General features: G+C 44.8%; 1 protein-coding gene across 1 annotated transcript in view; it reads right to left on the bottom strand.

The window, feature by feature from the left end:
- Nucleotides 1–19,554, bottom strand: part of KY (kyphoscoliosis peptidase) — a gene marked incomplete at its 5' end in the record, with an annotated part of 88,674 nt that extends 69,120 nt beyond the window's left edge. The window contains 4 exons of the mRNA XM_033957768.1: nt 1,179–1,238; nt 6,150–6,188; nt 9,974–10,048; nt 19,509–19,554. Coding sequence (XP_033813659.1) covers nt 1,179–1,238; nt 6,150–6,188; nt 9,974–10,048; nt 19,509–19,554 — 220 coding nt within the window. The remainder of the gene's footprint in view (nt 1–1,178; nt 1,239–6,149; nt 6,189–9,973; nt 10,049–19,508) is intronic.
- Between the last annotated feature and the right edge of the window lie 303 nt (nt 19,555–19,857).

Below are 19,857 nucleotides of genomic sequence, written 5' to 3'. Positions count from 1 at the left end.
TTGTAGCGCCTGGTGAACGAAGTCTCCCATGTCTTGGAAGTTTGTGTCTTTGAATTTGAGGACCTTGGTCAGTGTGGTAGATTTAGTGAAACCTTTCCTGAGATTGAACCATATCATGTTGTAGTCACTGGAGGCCAATGTGTCACCCACCTCTGTGACACTTTCTCCATTGGTAAATATCAGGTCCAGTATTACCTGATCCCTTGTTGGTTCCAACACCAGTTGCCTGAGTCTTGCTCCATTCAAAGAGTTTAATAGCTTCCTGCTGCTGCCGGAAGCAGAGGAAAGTGTGACCCAATCCACATCAGGCATGTTGAAGTCACCTACCAATACTGTGTCCCCACGCAAGGTGATATTCTCTATATCTCCGATTAATTCCATATCTAGGTCATCCTGATGTCTTGGGGGTCTGTATACTACGCCATGATATATTGTCTGCCGATCTTCTTTAGTTCCATGTTGGATTCTTTGGTGAACCGCTTGCCTTGTTGTTTTGTTACAAATTAACAAAAATGGAGTGGAACATACCAGAGGAGATACAGATTTGGTTGTTTATATATACATATGGGTTAAAGTTGGATGATATAAAGTGAAGCAGTTGAGAGGAGTTGCAAACTTGGTTATTAATATAGACTTATGTTTTGGATAGAATTACTGCTTTACAATGCATTTGAATACTTTTATATACGTATGGAAAGGGTTCAGAGTTAAAGTCCTGGGCAATAGGTGAGAAGGGAAGGAAGGGGGGATTTGTTCAAAGATATTTGAGGCTTGCATAGAACTAAAACTGTACACTGGCACTAGTATGGTAATCTTTGTTGTTTGTTTTGAATTTTATAATAAAAGAAATACAAGTGGAAATAAAGAAGTAAATAAATGGAGGCGGGTCAGGGCTCGGGGGCCCAGGGTACATGTGTGCTGCTCTGTTTCTGAGCCCCCTAAGCAAACTGTTCTATAGAAAGGACATAAAAAGCCAGATAGAAAGATACATTCAAAAGCCATCTATGTTCCCTTTTTTCTGCTACTTTCTAATTTGCTTTATTCTATTTTCTCCATCTGTTTCTCTCTGCCTCCCCTCTCTAACCCAGCACTAATGTAATCACAGTTGGTAAATATGCTTTTTCTTCCCGCATTAAAGTGTTACTAGATATATTACAATATAATGGAGTTAAAGTTACCATAAATGCCCTTGTCAAGTTTTTGCTGTTGAATTGTATCGTTTTGATCTGCATCAAAACCTGCAAAATAAAAAATTACAAAGAAAAAACATTTTCATGTAAGCCACAAAAATCTTTCTCTGTAAAAATCACTCAGTCAGATTTTCAAAAGCACTTATGAATCTGGCACCAGACTACTTTAATTTGGTTAATCAGCAAATATTAAAGCTTTGACCAAAATCAATCTATGTTCACACATATACATATAAATGAATAGCACAATGACTAAACCACAGGTGCCCAGTCAGGTTTTCTTGATTTTGGCATTGAATATGCATGAAATCTATTTGCATATAATGGGGGCAATGCATGCAAATAGCTGCCCCTAGTGGCAGCTCTTTCAGTATGGCTTCTGCGACCTCTTGCACTTGTGTACTACCATGAGCTGCTGTAACATATTGAAGGAACTGCCACTAGGGGCAGAAGCAACCGGCATTCACTCTTGCCTTGATCACCCCCCCCCCCCAATTGGATCACCAGTAAAAGGATGTGCCCCCCCCCCCCCCTTGAGAGCTGGAGGAGCATTTCGGAAGGTGGTAATGGCATGGTATAGGGGAGGGTGATGAAGCTAGGAAGGAGAAGAACTTCCTTAGGAGGCGGGAGAGGACTCGGGAGAGAGAAAATTGTTATGCAGATACCAGCCCGATATTCAGTGGCAGCATTTGCATAGCTAAGCAGTTGAATTTAGGACAGCTTTTGAGCTGTACTAAATTTGGCTCCATTCCTCACCATTACCATCCCCTGAACTCTATATAGGAACTCGTTCCTGGAAAATGTGGTGAAATCAGTTATATAGCTTAGCAGGGTTTTAAAAAGATTTGGATAATTTCCTAAAAAGAGAAGGCAATAGGCCATTATTGCGATGGCTTGGGGAAATCCACTGCTTATTCCTAGGATAAACAGCATAAAATCTGTTTTACTACTTGAGATCTAGCTAGGTGCTTGGGACCTGGATTGGCCACTGTTTGAAACAGGATACTGGGCTTGATGGACCTTTGGTCTGTCCCAGTATGGCAACTCTTATGTTCACTTATAAAATTACACCCTTAATGCTGAAGCATTCTGTAGGATATTCACAGGCAGAGAGTGCTGCTGAATTTGCTGGTCCACACCACTTAACCAAATAGCAGGTACTGTAATTATCAATATTCATCTGACTGTTTAATTCCTGGCATAGGGAGTTATGGCATCCAGCTGCATGCTGTTGCCACATGAAACTCTTTCAATTTTAAGTGACTGGGACTGATCTGATTGCCCACAGGAAAGCTATGCAAAAAAACAAGACCATTAGAGGCATTTTCAAAACAGTAAGATGTCCAAAATATGGCATAACTCAGCACTTAGATGTCCAAATGCTGATTTTCAAAACTGTTTTTCTGGACATCATATGAGGCGTCCTAGCCACTATGTGTCCAAAACTAATAGGGGTATGTTGGAGGTATTTAATGGGTGAGCTTAAACTTGGATGTCTTGCGGTAATAGCCAAATCTTTTCCAAGATGTCCTGGATGGAACTTAGATGTGAGCTAGACCTGTTTTAAAAGGGTCTACGTGCCAACTAACTAGATGACCACTAGAGGGATTACGTTATAAACTCCTATACTCCTCCAGTGGTCATTGAACCCCTATCACCACCCCCACCCCCCCAAAAAAAAAAAAAATCTGAATGAAACAGTCTCTAGAACAGCAGCACCATGTATGGGAAAGCCTCATAGAGCTGCACACAGGTGTCCTAAGTAACCTGGTGAGTGGTCTAGAGCACAGTTCTTCAACCGCTGGTCCGCGGACCGGTGCCGGTCTGCAAAAAAATCTTGCTGGTCCGCGCTGCAAGGAAAGGTGCCTGCGTCAGCTGACTTGCAACTTCCTGTTGCCGTCGCTGTGCCAGGACTCCTGCCTTCGCTGGGACTCCTGCCTTCCACCGCATATGCCTCCTGCCTTGTCTCCGCACCAGACCAGCAGCGGCAGCTCTATGTGCTTTTAACTTCGGCACAGAGCTGCTCCTAAGCAGTAGTTTAGCACGGTTTCATGAGGCAGCCTCGGGGCCTTTGCTAGGCCGGCCCACATCGCATCATCGAAGTGGGCCGGCCTAGCAAAGGCCCCGAGGCTGCCTCGTGAAACCGCGGCTAAACTACTGCTTAGGGGCAGCTCTGTGCCGAAGTTAAAAGCACACAGAGCTGCCACTTGCCTAAAGACTCTTGGGCCGCTGAAGGAGGGCAAAGAGCAGCTGTCTGGAGGTTTCCCTTCCTCTCACCTTTGTAGGTCCCTTTTTTATTTTTCTTCAAACGGCAACGGGCCCCAGCATGACATCAAGTAAGTTCCACTGTTCCTTGCAAGCGATTATGCTCGGCCAAAGCTTCCTCTCTGACATGAGCCACCCTCAGGGGAAAGAAAGTGACCCGCAAAGTTGAGGGGAAGGGGGGCAGATGATGGAAGTTGGGGGGGGAAGAGAGAGAAGGGGCAGATGATGGAATGGAGGAGATGAGAGGGAGAAGGAGACAGATGATGGAAGTGAGAAGAAGGGAGAGAGAGCAGAAGGCAGATGGATGTCAGTTGAGAGGGGAGAGCAGATGCTGAATGGAAGTGGGGAAAGAACACATACTGGATGGAAGGAAGAGATAAATAAAGGGGGAATAAAATATTAAGATAATGGAGGGGTGAGGGAAAGGGGTGACAAGCTGTGGGTAGACACAGTGAAAAGAGGGAAACAGGACTAAATAGTAAGAAAGAATTTAATTTAGATGGAGGCAGAAAATAGAGAAGGAAGACCAGAGAAAAAAAGGGAAGAGAGAGCAGAGAACGATATCAGATCTGAGTGGAGGAAATGAGAAAAGAGAGATGCTAAAAACCACAGGGGGGTGAGGGAAGGACAGAGATGCCAGACCATGAGGGAAACAGAAGGAAGATGATGGATGCCAGACCAAATTGGGGGGGGGGGCAGGAGGAGAGATGGCAGGGAAAGACAGACAGTGAATGGAAGGGGCAGATGCTGGACTGAAGAGACAGAGAAGGTTATCATGCCGCTGTACCGGGTCATGATACGCCCTCACCTGGAGTACTGCGTCCAGCACTGGTCACCGTACATGAAGAAGGACACGGTACTACTCGAAAGGGTCCAGAGAAGAGCGACTAAGATGGTTAAGGGGTTGGAGGAGCTGCCGTACAGCGAAAGATTAGAGAAACTGGGCCTCTTCTCCCTCGAACAGAGGAGATTAAGAGGGGACATGATCAAAACATTCAAGATACTGAAGGGAATAGATTTGTTAGATAAAGACAGGTTATTCACCCTCTCCAAGGTAGGGAGAACGAGAGGGCGCCCTCTAAAGTTAAAAAGAGATAGATTCCGTACCAACGTAAGGAAGTTCTTCTTCACCCAGAGAGTGGTAGAAAGCTGGAACGCTCTTCCAGAGGCTGTTATAGGGGAAAACACCCTCCCAGGATTCAAGACAATGTTAGACAAGTTCCTGCTGAACAAGAACGTGCACTAATAGGGCTAGTCTCAGTTAGGGTGCTGGTCTTAGACCAGAGGGCCGCTGCGTGAGCAGACTGCTGGGCATGATGGACCACTGGTCTGATCCAACAGTGTCAATTCTTATGTTCTTAGGGCAGACGCTGAATGGAAGAGAGTGAAAAGGCAATGAAAGCAGAAACCAGAGACGACAAAAGGTAGAAAAAAATAATTTTATTTCTATCTTGTGATTCAAATATATCAGATTTGAAATATGTATCTTGCTAGACATAACTGGGGAGTGCAAAGTTCAGGCAGTACTTCTTTAGCTTCCAGCTGGCTTAGGGCTCTCTCTGACTAGGGGGCAGTTGCCCTAGTTCCACTCCCCTAACACCATTCCTGTCATGTGTGACTGTGGTATTCTGTTACATGATATTTGAGTAGCATTCTGTAATAATTTGGCTTATTCAGTTTTCTTGATAGTAGAGGGGATATATGTGAAGGGGAGGGGAGACGGGTTTTGTTGATCTTTGCCCTGTATTATTTGTATTTATAAAATGACAATTGTATAGAATATTGTTTCTTTTTATACTTTAATAAAATATGTTCAATATAAAATCATAACTATTTGAGGCTTGTGCGGATGGGATCAGATGGTTTGTGGGACCGAGCTCGCGGGGACGGGGCGGCGATGGTTTTAAAAAAAAATTTCAGTCTTAGTAGTTTGCCGGTCCACTAAATAATTATTTTATTTCCGCCGGTCCATAGGTGTAAAAAGGTTGAAGAACACTGGTCTAGAGAGCCTTAAAGAGGAGGACCCAGGCCCATAAGCCATTCTAAACACTACATTTATGGTGGAAAGTGTGAGCCCAACAAAACCCTATTATACTGCCATGTATATGCCACCTGCAGTCAAAAGGGCTATTGGGATTGTAGACAGGTGTATATAGTAGGTTTGGGGAAATTTTGGAGGGCTCACCATACATTATAAGGGGGTTATGGTGAAATGTACTTCTGGCATCCTTTATGTGAAGGTTAAGGCAGTATTCTCTAAGTTGCCCCACTGCTCAATTGGTTTGTCTATGTGGCCAGTCCATTACAATGCTGGCCTCTCTCATGTCCAAAAGGTCTGCATATGGGCATTTTGAACTTGGACAGTTTTGTGGTTGAAAATGGCAAACAAAGTTGGCTGTCTTAAGGTTGGACGTCCTAGCAGCCAAGACTTCTAAGTAGGCAATTTAAAAAAAATAAAATTGGATGTCTTGCGGTGTTGCTGGTTTCGAAAATGCCATTTCTCCACCTCCGACTTTGGACATCCTATCAAAAATGCCCCCCGTGTAATCTACAGTGAATGCCCCAGATTCCTTCTTACTTTAAAGAAAAATCTTCTGCTTTTCATACTAGTTATATGGCTGATGGGGAAAGAGAGAACAGTAAAAACTAAGTCTGACAGAGAATTCTCAATTTCAAGAGAAATTAAACCCTTACCTTGGTTATCAAGGCCTGCCACACAGATCTTTGATTTACCTGCAATAAACACACAAGGAGTTAGGCTATAATAGATGACTTATAAGACCCATGAAGGGTAATTCTATAATCTAGGTGCCTGAATTTATGTGCCCCTTGCAGGCATAAATGTTCACTACTCTCCTCCACTCTCTATCTCCTCACTCCCACAAAGAAACATTTCTCTTGTAACCTCACACTTAGATTACTACAATCTACTTTTAACTGGTATCCCTCAGTGTCGCCTCTCCCCCTTGCAATCTGTGCAAAACTCTGCTGCGTGACTCATCTTCTACCAACCTCGCAACCCCTTTCCTTAAGTCACTTCCCTGGCTCCCTATCTGTCATCGCATACAGTTCAAGATCTTATTGCTGGCCTACAAGTGTGTTCATTCTCCTCATACATCTCCCAGAGAACTCCGTTCCTCAGATAAATCACTCTTAGCATTACCCTTCTCTTCCACTGCCAATTCCAGACTTCGTTCCTTTCATCTAGCTGCCCCCTATGCCTGGAATAAATTACCCGAGTTTGTCCGTCAAGCCCCTTCTCTTGTTTAAAAGCAGACTGAAAACCCACTCTTTCAATATAACTTTCAATCCTTAACCCTATTCCTCTGCCCTCCAACCCAGCCATTCCCTTTAACTGTATCCATGGCATCCTGTTTGTCTTTGGGAAGCAGAGCTGAGATTGTGATGTCATAATGCCTCATTCCACCAATAACAGCCAACCTCATCAGTGATGTCACAATGGCTTCATTGTCCTGTACTCCCCTCTGCCCTCCAACCCAGCCAGCTGATTAACCATTCCCCTTAACTGTATCCATGACATCTTGTTTGTCTGTCTTGCCTGTTTAGATTGTAAGCTCTTTCGAGCAGGGATTGATTTCTTACTCTTTGTGACTCTGTACAGCGCTGCATGCTTCTTGTAGCATTATAGAAATAATTAATAGTACATTTCTCTCTCCGTATTCGCGGTTTCAGCAATTGCGGTTTCGATTATTCACGGTTTTTAGAATGCTGGCTCCTCCCCCAAATTACATCAGCTTGCATAGAGCAATCGCTGATTCCAAGCGTTTACAGTGAAAATCGCCGATTCCCAGCACTTTCTTCACCGTGTTTTGCCTCTCCTTCAGAAACAGGCCAGGTCTCCCACCATGTTATTCGTGGTTTCACCATATTCACAAAGGTTTTTAATAGAAAACAGCAAATAACATATGAAAAAGTTATTTTCGGTTTTTCTGTATTTGCGGGTCTGTTAATCCCCTATCACAGCGAATACGGAGGGAGAAGTGTAGTAGTAGTAGTAGAGTAGTAAGGGTGGGAGGTGCCCAGGGCAGTGGCGCCCTCCCCCCCACCCCCAAATGCTCCTTCCCCACCCTGCATGCCGCATTCATACCCTCCCTTCTTCCCGTACCTTTTTAAATCTTTGCCAGCATGAGCAGCTTCTCCAGCCTGCTGCTTGCGCCAACATTGGCTTTCCCTCTGATGTCACTTCTTGGTCCCCATAACTCGAAAGTGATTTAAAAGAGCAGCCAGACCAGCGCAACCAGCAGGTTGGAGAAGTTGCTCATGCTGGCAAAGATTTAGGGCTAGATTCACATCTCTATCATATCTCCCCTCTCCCACCTTTCCTCCAAAGTATACAGATTGAAATCTTTAAGTCTGTCCTCATAAGCCTCATGACGAAGACCATGCACTATTTTAGTAGCCTTCCTTTGGACCGACTCCATCTTTTTGAAGGTGCGGCCTCCAGAATTGTATACAATATTCTAAATGAGGTCTCATCAAAGTACAGGGGCATAAATTGTACAGGGGCATAAATACCTCCTTTTTCCTACTGGCCATATCTCTCCCTATGCAACCTAGCTTCCTTCTAGCTTTCGGCGTCAACTTTTCAACCTGTTTGGCCACCTGGCAGCTGGGCTTCAATGCTAAGAAATGCAAGATCATGCACCTCAGCAGCAGAAATCCGTGCAGAACTTACACCTTGAATGGTGATACCTTAGCTAGAACTTCAACAGAACGAGACTTGGGAGTGATCATCAGTGCAGACATGAAAACTGCTGATCATGTGGAGAAGGCTTCATCTAAGGCAAGACAGTTGTTAGGTTGCATCCGCAGGAGTTTCGTCAGCCAGAAGCCTGAAGTCATAATGCCATTATACAGAACCATGGTGAGACCTCATTTGGAATACTGTGTGCAATTCTGGAGGCCACACTACCGAAAAGATGTGCTGAGAGTAGATTCGGTGCAACAGATGGCCACCAGGATGGTCTCGGGGCTCAAGGATCTATCGTACGAGGAAAGGCTGAAAAATTTGCAGCTGTACTCATTCGAGGAACGTAGGGAGAGAGGAGACATGATCGAGATGTTTAAGTATATTACCGGCCGTATCGAGATGCAAGAAGAGATTCTCTTTCTCAAAGGACCCTCAGCCACAAGAGGGCATCCGCTCAAACTCAGGGGCGGGAAATTTCATGGCGACACCAGGAAATATTTCTTCACCGAGAGAGTGGTTGATCCTTGGAATGAGCTTCCGGTGCAGGTGATCGAGGCAAACAGCATGCAAGAATTTAAGAGCAAATGGGATGCCCGTGTGGGATCCCTTAGAGGGTTAAGCCAAGGGAACCTGTCACCAGGAGTGGGATCCCTAGGATAGTAGACTTGGAGGTGGGTCAGTAGAGTGGGCAGACCTGATGGGCTATGGCCCTTATCTGCCATCATCTTCTATGTTTCTATCACATACAATCACACCCAAGTCCCACTCTTCTGTCGTGCACATAAGCTCTTCACCCCCTAAACTGTACCTTTCCCTCAGGTTTTGCAGCCCATCCGCTGTAACCATGTGGGAGTTATATGCATTCTGTGCTGCAGGTGAGAGATTTATGCAAGAATGATTCCCACATATTGGTATGGGTATGCCATAGCTGATCTGAAAGTAGGAAGAACCAGAAAAGTTTCAAAGAAGACTGGCTCACCATACCGATCTGGTGTTGTTTTATTTCTATTTATTTTATTTCACATCATGAGTAAGCTGCTGTGAGAGAAGAGGGAGAATATACAGACAGGCACAGTGTATGTGTCTCTAAGATTGAGGATGGATCCCAGATAAGGGGGAGAATGCTTTGGGGCTTAGGGAGGAGAAAAAGCGAATAATTTTGCAGCTAAAAGAAAGAGAGGGAAAAGCTTCAGCGCTGGGGAGATTGAAAAACAGAGGAATTCTCCTGGCTTTGGAGGGTACATAGCTGAAATTTTGTCTCTGTTATCCACTAACCTTGCATCAACCTTGATTTTAAACTATTTCCCTGCTCTATAAAGCCCATCTAAATTCATTTAAAAAATAATAATAATAATAATAATGAAAACATAACCTAGCATCATTTGTGATCATAAAACCAAATATTATGAACTTAATACTAATATATAGTGTACCCATGGACTTCATGATGAGGTGGCCTCCTTGAAAACTGTGATATTGCCCTTTTGTGACATAACTTTGGAGTACTGGAATGGAAGCAAATACTACATGGTAGGATGAGGTGTACTACTGTCTTCCCTAATACTCTTCCTGTACTCTATCTTTCCCGCTATATGATGTTTGGTAGAATATATGAAGTTGGATCTTCATATGAAGGTTGAATAGATATGCTGGTGTGCTACAACTTGTTCATTATTTCCTACTCTTTCTCCTTCAAGACTCATAACTCTATGATGCTCCTATTTTCACCAGGCCTAAGGCAAATCTCCCAAATCCAAATCCCTCCTAGTTCTACAATTTTAAATCATAGAAAGGTTGGTTTTCCTACCTTTCCCAAAAGATAATTTCTTTAAGAATTGAGGTGTTAAATTCCTTGGTTGTATCTCAAATGTCACCTGAACACCTGTAAAAAATAACAGTTTTGTATGTTAGTAGAGTGAGAGTAAGCTAATTTATATATACAGTATCAGCCATGACCAGATTAAGGCATAGGCAAACTAGGCATGTGCCTACGGCTCTAAAGTTTAGGGAATTAATGTCAGATCAAAATTGTTCTGCTATTCACTCCCTTACCTTGCGTGGCCTTTGATAATTTTATGTGAAGTATTGAAGTTATTTTCATGATATTTATTGTGTCTTTAGCTTTTCCTTAATTGTTTTTCTGTATATAACCTGCTATTGTACACATCACCTTATGTCAGAAATGAAAAGCAGTATATCAAATATTGCAAAATAAAGATAATGATTCAGCAGGCTTAGATTGCCAATTGTCTAGAATCATTCATCTGGTGGTATTGAGTGTTTTTGTTTTATTGTTTGTTTGTTTTTTTAGCTGACCAATGCCAGCTAAAATTATAGCCAGATATTCAATGCCAAGGCATATCCAGGCACCAGCACTAAAGGGCTGATTCTGTATAGGATGCCGGTCTCAGCCACTGCCTACATGGCGGCGGAGAATCGCATACTGGAATCCTATACAGAATCGTGTCTGTCCTAACGGACAGAAGTCTAACCTTGTCTAACCACCCCGATTCTCTAACCTGCACCCATGTAACAGGTGCCGGTTAGCGAATCATGTTGCCATCAGCTGATCGTAGCATGGGAATCTCCCTGCTGTGATCAGATGAGTGGCAGTGGCTGAGGCAGAACACCCCCTCTCACCAACACTGTCCGCAGCAGGAGGGGTGCTCAATCTCTCCTGCCACAACCCCCGAAACAACCCCCCTTCTGTGGCAGGAGGGATGTCCACTCCCATCTGCAAGCAGCTCCCCACCCCCGAATCCATGACCCCCAATCGTTAGTACCCCCAGCCCAGCATCCCCCCAGACCCCAACCCCCTACCCCAGAACCCTAACTCCAAACCCTCCGACCACCCCTCATATCTTTTCTAATACAACCAGCCAGAGGGATGCCTACTCTTCATTCTGGAATGCCCTGGGGGAGAGCCTAAGGCTCTGATTGGCCTATGCATCTCACATAGCAGGTGCCTTAAGCACCTGAGCCAACCAGAGTCTTAGGCCTCCTCAGCGCATTCTGGGATGCACTGGGGGTAGCCTAAGACTCCAATTAGCCAGATACCTAAGACCAATCCCATAGCCATTCTGTACTCTGTAATTTTAAGTATTATTATTGATACTATTATGTATTTTTAATGTTTCTTCCTCTCCTTTAGTATTTTTACATACTGTAACAACACTCAGATTTTGTCATGCTAGTAAAGTTTCCTGAATCCAAGAAAAGTATCAGCAGGGGAAGAAAAGGAGAGAGAGAAAGAGAATTGCACCAGTAGAATTGACAATTTGGGGAAAAATAGAAAAAGGTGGGGGGGAGCATTCTGTCATTTCTAGTTAAAAACGATATCAGACATTTCCATGTTGTTTTAAATGAAAGTATATCCCTAGTGTTTTTGCACTTAAGCAGATTATAAATTTAACAAAAAGAAGTAAATAACAGGCTTCCAAAAAGCCTTCGACAAGGTGCCACACGAGAGACTGCTTAAAAAGATATGGAACCACGGGGTACAAGGGGAGGTCCACCGATGGATCAAAAACTGGCTGGCAAACAGGAAGCAGAGGGTTGGCGTAAAGGGCCACTACTCAGACTGGAAAGGGGTCACGAGCGGAGTTCCGCAGGGGTCGGTGCTGGGACCGCTCTTGTTCAATATCTACATAAATGACCTAGAGGCGGGAACAAAGTGTGAAGTCATTAAATTTGCAGATGACACCAAACTATACAGCAGGGCTCAAACCAAGGAAGACTGCGAGGAGCTCCAAAAAGATCTAACGCAGCTGGAAAAGTGGGCCGAAAAATGGCAGATGAGCTTCAACGTGGGAAAATGCAAGGTCATGCACGTGGGGAAAAAGAACCAGATGTTCACATACAAAATGGGGGGAACACCACTAGGGGTTAGTAACCTGGAGAGAGACCTGGGAGTGATGGTAGACGCAACATTGAAGGCATCGGCGCAATGCGCCACAGCCTCTAGGAAAGCAAACAGAATGCTGGGTATCATTAAGAGGGGTATTACGACCAGGACGAAGGAAGTTATCATGCCGCTGTATCGTGCAATGGTACGGCCGCATCTGGAGTACTGTGTCCAGTACTGGTCGCCGTACCTCAAGAAGGACATGGCGGTACTTGAGGGAGTACAAAGAAGAGCAACCAAACTGATAAAGGGAATGGAAAAATCTCCCATATATCGACAGATTGAAGCAGTTGGGACTTTTCTCCCTGGAGAAGCGAAGACTTAGAGGAGACATGATAGAAACCTTCAAGATCCTGAAGGGCATAGAAAAAGTAGACAGAGACAGATTTTTCAAATTAAGGGGCACCACAAGTACAAGGGGGCATTGGGGGAAATTGAAAGGGGACAGGTTTAGAACAAACGCTAGGAAGTACTTTTTCACTCAGAGGGTGGTAGATACATGGAACGCGCTTCCAGAGGCTGTTGTGGACAAGAAAACACTAAATGGATTCAAAGAAGGTTTGGATAGATTCCTAGAAGAAAAAGGGATTGGGGGGTACAGATAGGTATAGACCATTGCTCAGGCAATGGACCTGATGGGCCGCCGCGGGAGCGGACCGCTGAGCAGGATGGACCTATGGTCTGCCTCAGCGGAGGCAACTTCTTATGTTCTTATGTTCTTATTTCTGAGATGTTTCTATATTAACCTATAGATTCTATGGCACACAATTTAATCAATTGCTAATAATCAATTATCAGCCCTAATTGGCAATAATTAGAATTTACTTGTGCATCCTGCTACACGCTAGTCTATAAAGATGTGCAAGTAAATTCTTATGCATGGATCCAAAAAGGGGACATGGCCAAGGAAAGGGCATGGGAAGGTCATAACCATTCCAAGGATTTCCGCACAGTGTTATAGAATACACTAGATCAGCGCCTAATTTAGGGCTGGAGATTTAGTCCAGATTTCAAGTGGTGTAAATTCTCATACCTAAAAGTTAAGGGGGTAATAATGAAAAAAAAAAAAACGTCTAAAAAGTGTCCTAATTGGCTACTTGGACGATCAAAAAGCCTGATCGTCCAAGTACCCATAACCAAAGCTGTTTTTTAGACGTATCTAAAACCAACTTAGGCCTTTCCCCTGCCTCTAAACGCACAGAGAGAAAAGAGGTGTGTTTAGAGGAGGGGAAAGGGCGGGCAGTGGGCGGGAGGTGGGCCGACCTACACTTAGCCGTACAACAGGTATAACCAATACAGTTTAGTCGGCACTTAGACCTTTTTCACTTAGGCGAAATAAAACCAGATCTAAGTGCCGAAAAACGGGCCGCTGAGCTGATGGCCGCTGGCACCATCAGTTCAGCGACCCGGCAACCTAACCATCGCGGCAGGAGAGATGCCTCATCTCCCCTACTGCGATGCCATCACTCTTCTACCCGAACTGCCACGGCTCGCGGCAGTTCGGGTAGAGGAGTGATGGCATCGCGGTAGGGGAGATGAGGCATCTCTCCTGCCGCGATGCATCACTCCCCCCCACACACACAACATCGGGGCAAGAGGGAGCTCAAGCCCTCTTGCCCCAGCCAACCGCAGCACCCCCGACACGATCGGGGCAAGAGGGAGCCCAAGCCCTCTTGCCCCGCCGACTCCCCAACAATATTGGGCCAGGAGGGAGTACAAGCCCTCCTGGCCCTGGCGACCCCCCCCCCCTCGCTAGTTGTTTGGGCCAGGAAGGAGCCCAAGTCCTCCTGACCCTGGTGACCCCCCCCCCTGCTAGTTGTTCGGGCCAGGAGGGAGCCCAAACCCTCCTGGCCCAGCCGATCCTGCCCCCCCCCCGACAACATCGGGCCAGGAGGGAGCCCACACCCTCCTGGCCATGGCGACCCCCTACCCCCACCTCGCACTACATTACGGGCAGGAGGGATCCCAGGCCCGCCTGCCCTCGACGCAAACCCCGCTCCCCCCAACGACCGCCCCCCCCAAGAACCTCCGACTGCCCACCCAGCCGACCCGCAACCCCCCTGGCCGATCCCCACGACACCCCCACCCCCCTTCCCCGTACCTTTAGTTTAGTTGGCCGGACAGACGGGAGCCAAACCCGCCTGTCCGGCAGGCAGCCAACGACGGAATGAGGCCGGATTGGCCCATCCATCCCAAAGCCCCGCCTACTGGTGGGGCCTAAGGTGCCTGGGCCAATCAGAATAGGTTCTTGGGGGGCGGTCATTGGGGAGAGGGGGGTTTGCCCGATGTTGTCAGGGGGGGCAGGATCAGCTGGGCCAGGAGGGTTTGGGCTCCCTCCTGGCCCGAACAACTAGCGGGGGGGGGTCGCCAGGGCCAGGAGGGCTTGGGCTCCCTCCTGGCCTGATATTGTCAGGGAGTTGGGAAGTCAGCGGGGCAAGAGGGCTTGGGCTCCCTCTTGCCCCGATCGTGTCGGGGAGTCAGGGGGGACAAGAGGGCTTGAGCTCCCTCTTGCCCCGATCATGTCAGGGGTGCTGCGGTTGGCTGGGGCAAGAGGGCTTGAGCTCCCTCTTGCCCCGATCGTGTCGGGGGGGGGCAAGAGGGCTTGAGCTCCCTCTTGCCCCGATGTTGTCGGGAGGGGGGGGTCGCGGTTTGACATGGCAGGAGGGCTTGGGCACCCTCCTGCCTGGATCGTTTGGGGGGGAGGGATTCTGTAACCGGTGTTGTTTTTGACAGGCACCGGTTAAAGAATCCAGCTTTTAGGCAAAGGACTGGCTCCTCCTTCACCTAAAAGCCCTTCTGTTGGACGTTTGTGGCCTAGGCGTGTTTTTATTTCATTATGGATAAAAAGTGTTGACATGCTGTGGGGGTACTTGTAGATGTAGTGGAGATTGGGCGTTTAGGCAGAGGAAGGCCATAATCAAAACATGGACGTTTGTTTTGGTTATGGACACTTTTCCTGCTTCTGGGTTGAACGTTTAGGGACTTAGGCCAAAAGGGGACTTAGACGCTTTTTTTGATTATGCCCCTACATGTGTGGATCCAGGTGCTATTCTAGAAACAGCGCCCAATTTAGAGCACTGTTTATAGAATAGCACTAAGCACTCGTTTTTTTTTTGTGCTGATTTTTCGGTGCCATATACAGAATATGGTCCTATGAGGAGAAGCTGTTAATTTGAGCTACCATTAAGACAGGTTACTTTACCACAAGTCAGAGAGAACAACAGGGCACTCTCTAAAGTTGAAAGGGGATAGATTCAGCTGCAGAGTTAGATTGCAAAAGTTAAATAGTTCTTTGTCTAATAGATGCTGGCATTGTAATCTGGAAATAGGGACTTTAGATCATCTTTTGTTCTTTTGTCCCCATATCTTAGCCTTTTGGAACTCAATCTGGGATCAAGTAAATTGTTTATTGGAAAATCACGTAGCATTAACTTATGATACTATACTTTTTGGTATGTCTATGAGAAAAAAGAGTCAGATATCAATGTGTAATAACAAACTTTTATTGATTTTGACCAGAGTAGCCATTCAACATATTACTAATAACTGGAAAGACCATAGTAGGCTCAATTTTAAATTTTGGTGGAATTCAGTTTGTCACATATACAGAATGGAAAGATCAATAGCGGTGCAAAATAGAAATTATAAAAACTTCATTAAAATTTGGGAACCATTAACGTCCTTTTGTCATGATTGATGCCATTTTCCTAATATTTCTATATTTAATATGTAAGGTAAGGGTAGGGTGTGGGGAGGGTTTCTATTACATGAAAAATAAAAATTACTAAAAGGATTTCAGGATGGGAGAGGGAGGGTTATATTTACAACTATAAGTTATAATGATAAGATGTACAAGTGGTTAAATCTATGTTATTGTGTTGCAATTTTTGTACACTTGATGAAAGTTTTTAAATGAATAAAGAATTATAAAAAAAAAAAAGAAAGGGGATAGATTCCGTACAAACATAAGGAAGTTCTTCTTTACCCAGAGACTGGTAGAAAACTGGAACGCTCTTCCGGAGGCTGTTATAGGGGAAAACACCCTTCAGGGATTCAAGACGAAGTTAGACAAGTTCCTTTGACCTAAGGGATGCCGCATGAGCGGACTGCTGGGCACGATGGACCACTCTGGTATGACCCAGCAACGGCAATTCTTATGTTCTTCTATTAACACAAAGTTCCATTTTATGCAATGAGACCCTGTGCTACAATAGCATGACTTGTGGTAAAATAACCCATCATAACAGTAGCCCGTGTTTATGTTTGGGTTTTTTTTTTTTTAACTTGATCTACTTTCCCCTTTTAAAATTTCCCCATGGAAATTACCCTCAGATTTTTTTCTACACTCAGATTTTTTTTTCACCTGTTCCAAGGCAGAGCAGTAATTCATCTATCTGAATTTTTCTCGAGTTCATATTTGAAAAATAATTAAAGTCCAAATCCAAATTTATCATTTTATTTTATGCGCATATGCACACATTTTATAAAATATATGTATGTGCAAGGTCTGCCCAAACCCACCCCCAGGAATGCATCTGCCAAGATTAGACAAATATATGTGCATAAATTACATCAGCTATATATGTGCATATATTTTATATAGTCTTTTTCAAGGTATTTACGGGGTGGAGTATGGATGCAGTTATGATATTGACACATAAATTATCAAATCCACATAGAAGACATTTTTTTCTAGAACCCCTGTTAGAGGCTAGATCTGGTTTGAGGATCCTATTTTATAAGGACATATAGGTGTACACAGTGGTGTAGCAAGGGTGAGAGGCGCCTGGAGTGGATGTGCCCCTCCCACATCCACATCTCCATCCCCCGCTCCTTCTCTGATCCCCCTGCCACACGCGTGTCCCCTTCCCTTACCCCATACTTCTAGTTGTTCACTGCCTTGAGTAACAACTTCAACGTGCTCCTCATGACCCCGGCGGCTCTCCCTCTGACGTCACTTCCTACGCGCAGCACCCAGAAGTGACGTCAGTGGGAGAGCTGACGCGGTCACGAAGAACACATTGAAGTTGTTGCTCGTGGAGTATGGTGAGGGAAGGAGTTGGGAGGGGGCGGAGAGGAGGAGGGGTGCCAGCGCCCCCACCAGCATGGCGCCCAGAACGGCCGCTCCCTCGCCCCCCCCCCCCCTTTTTACTACGCAACTGGTTGCATATGTTGCCTTTTAAAACAGGCTCATTTTGGACTTCGCAAGGGCAGTGCTCAAAACCAAACGCAGGTGCTAGAGGCAATTAGCGCCAAACTAGCATCCGCATTAGTAAGCGCAGTGCCTAAATCTTAAACAGCGCCTAAATTATAAGCACCAAAGAACATGGTATGCAGTACCTCTCACTTTCATATAAGTTAGGCGCCATGTATAGAATCACGCCTAGTACTCCCTATTTATGCCAGAGCTTAATTGACCTAAATACCAGAGCCTAAGTCCAGTTTTGGCGCCTACCATGCTAAACATGCCCACGAGCCTTCCCTAACCATGCCTACTTTCTGGTAGACCCCTTGGACTAGACATCACTAGGCATTTACCAGAAAGTGGTAGGTGCCTACCGTCAAATTAATTTTAAGTTCTGCCAATTATGAGCTGCTAATTGCTCATTATCAGCACTGATTATGCTTTTTAAGCAATTAAGATTGGCTAGTCGCACTGATCTAGGTGCCTAACTTTAGGCGTCTTTTAAAGAATCTGGGCCAGAATGCTCTGAGGGCTCTAACATGAGAGACAACGTGCATGCCAAAGATTAGCGTAAATAGCATGCAGTGTAATCAAACGGACCACCCACCTATCTCTCTACTAGCCTATTTGTTTTAATATGTTAAGAACATAAGTACATAAGAATTGCCACTGCTGGGTCAGACCCATGGTCCATCATGCCCAGCAGTCTGCTCACGCGGTGGCCCTCTGGTCAAAGACCAGCGCCCTGAGACTAGCCCTACCAGCGTACGCTCTTGTTCATCCAGGAACTTGTCTAACTTTGTCTTGAATCCTTAGAGGCTGTTTTCCCCTATAACAGCCTCTGGAAGAGCGTTCCAGTTTTCTACCACTCTCTGGGTGAAGAAGAACTTCCTTACGTTTGTACGGAATCTATCCCCTTTTAACTTTAGAGAGTGCCCTCTCGTTCTTCCTACCTTGGAGAGGGTGAACAACCTGCCCTTAACTACTATTTAACTTTCTACTTTGTACAATTGGTATGAATGTTTCTTTCCTACTGATTTTGTAATTCTTTTCTTTATGGATTTTTTTATATATATATATATATATATATATTTATACATAACCGCTTTGTCCTGCTTTGACAGCTAAAAGCAGTATAGCAAGTCTGCAGTAAATATAATAAATAGATAATGAGGTCATTTCCTAATGCTCACAAAATAGCGAACAAAACAAGGCTGCCTTACTGCTGAAAAATAACAAGAACTTGGAGCAGGCATTAGAGTGTTTGAAAAGAGGGTTTCCAAGAATCTTTCTACAAAAAAATCTGATGGTTTGTATTTTATTTGGAAGCAGAAGGAAGATTGTGCAAGCCCCTAATCTAGGGTTTCCACACATCCAGGAAAACCCAGACATGTCCTCTTTTTAGAAGACTGTCCAGGTGCCCAGATGGACTTTCCAAAACTTGGCAGTTTGTCTGGGTTTTGGAAAGCCCCGAAAAGCTCTATCTACATCTCAAGGGCTCTGAGAATGCGCGATGATATCACACGCGTCCACATATGCTTGAGGTCCTCCAGACGCGGCCTAGAGGTCAGGGAAGAAGAGATGAGGGTTGGTGGGGCTGGGGCAGAACTGGTCAGAACTGGAGGCGGAACAAGGCGAGCTGTGGGCAGAATGGGATGGGGCCATGTGTCTCGGTTTTTCCGTATCAAAATATGTTAACCCTACCCTAAGCACTGGTAGTAAGAGAAGAATGTGTGCAAGTCAGAGCAAACCTGAAAGTGAAAGCACACATAGGCATCTGTCTTCTGCACTTAAATATAAGCCTTTCAAGTGAAAGAAAAAAATTGAAAAGCTTATTTTAAGGCATAGAAGAACACTGCCATTGTGTGCATTACTTCCTGGTTTGCCTGGTTATGCATGCAGAACTGTGCTTACCAGAAAACTCTTCTGCACCCTACATTTCCAGCGCCTACCTTTTCCGGAGGTGCAATTTTCTAACTGGCATCATTGTGTGATTGATATGTGAACAGCAGACGCTTTTAAGGTGGCCGCCAACAATAACGCCAGTTAGAGAAGCCTGGTCGTTGTGACCAAGTGGAATTATCCAGAGCAAAGTGACAAAAATAGAACTAAGGGATAGCAAGCAGGAAAGCAATCAACCACCAAAGTCAAGAATAGGGAAATTGGAGAAGCTGGAGCATGGATATAACAGTTTAAGAGACAGTAAACTAATAGTAAAAGTTGTCCAAAATAATGATGTGATATCACAAATACCTTGTTCAGCAGATTTTTCTTCATCAATTATATTTTCTTTCTGCCCTTCAAATCCTGTAAAAAAATAAAGATTATTATTAAGAGTGCTGGGACCTTCCGTATCAATAGAAAACACATATCATGACAGTCAACTAATTATGCCAGCCTCCAACAAAAAACAGCTAATTTCATCCAGTAAAAGTGTAATGAGAACTTTCAGGAGGCAGGGGATAAGAAGGAAAAAGGTTATGTAATGTCATATTGAGTTGATTATAAATAAAAAAATAATCATGTAATAGTTTAGATTTAGAATTACGCAGCACTTTTCATCCTCCCAGATCAGTCCATATAAACATGCTGTATTCTTTCT

This window comes from Geotrypetes seraphini, chromosome 9, assembly GCF_902459505.1.
Source record: "Geotrypetes seraphini chromosome 9, aGeoSer1.1, whole genome shotgun sequence".
Lineage (NCBI taxonomy): Eukaryota > Metazoa > Chordata > Amphibia > Gymnophiona > Dermophiidae > Geotrypetes > Geotrypetes seraphini.
The sequence above is the reverse complement of the archived record's forward strand: the minus strand, read 5'-3'. Positions and strand labels throughout refer to the sequence as shown.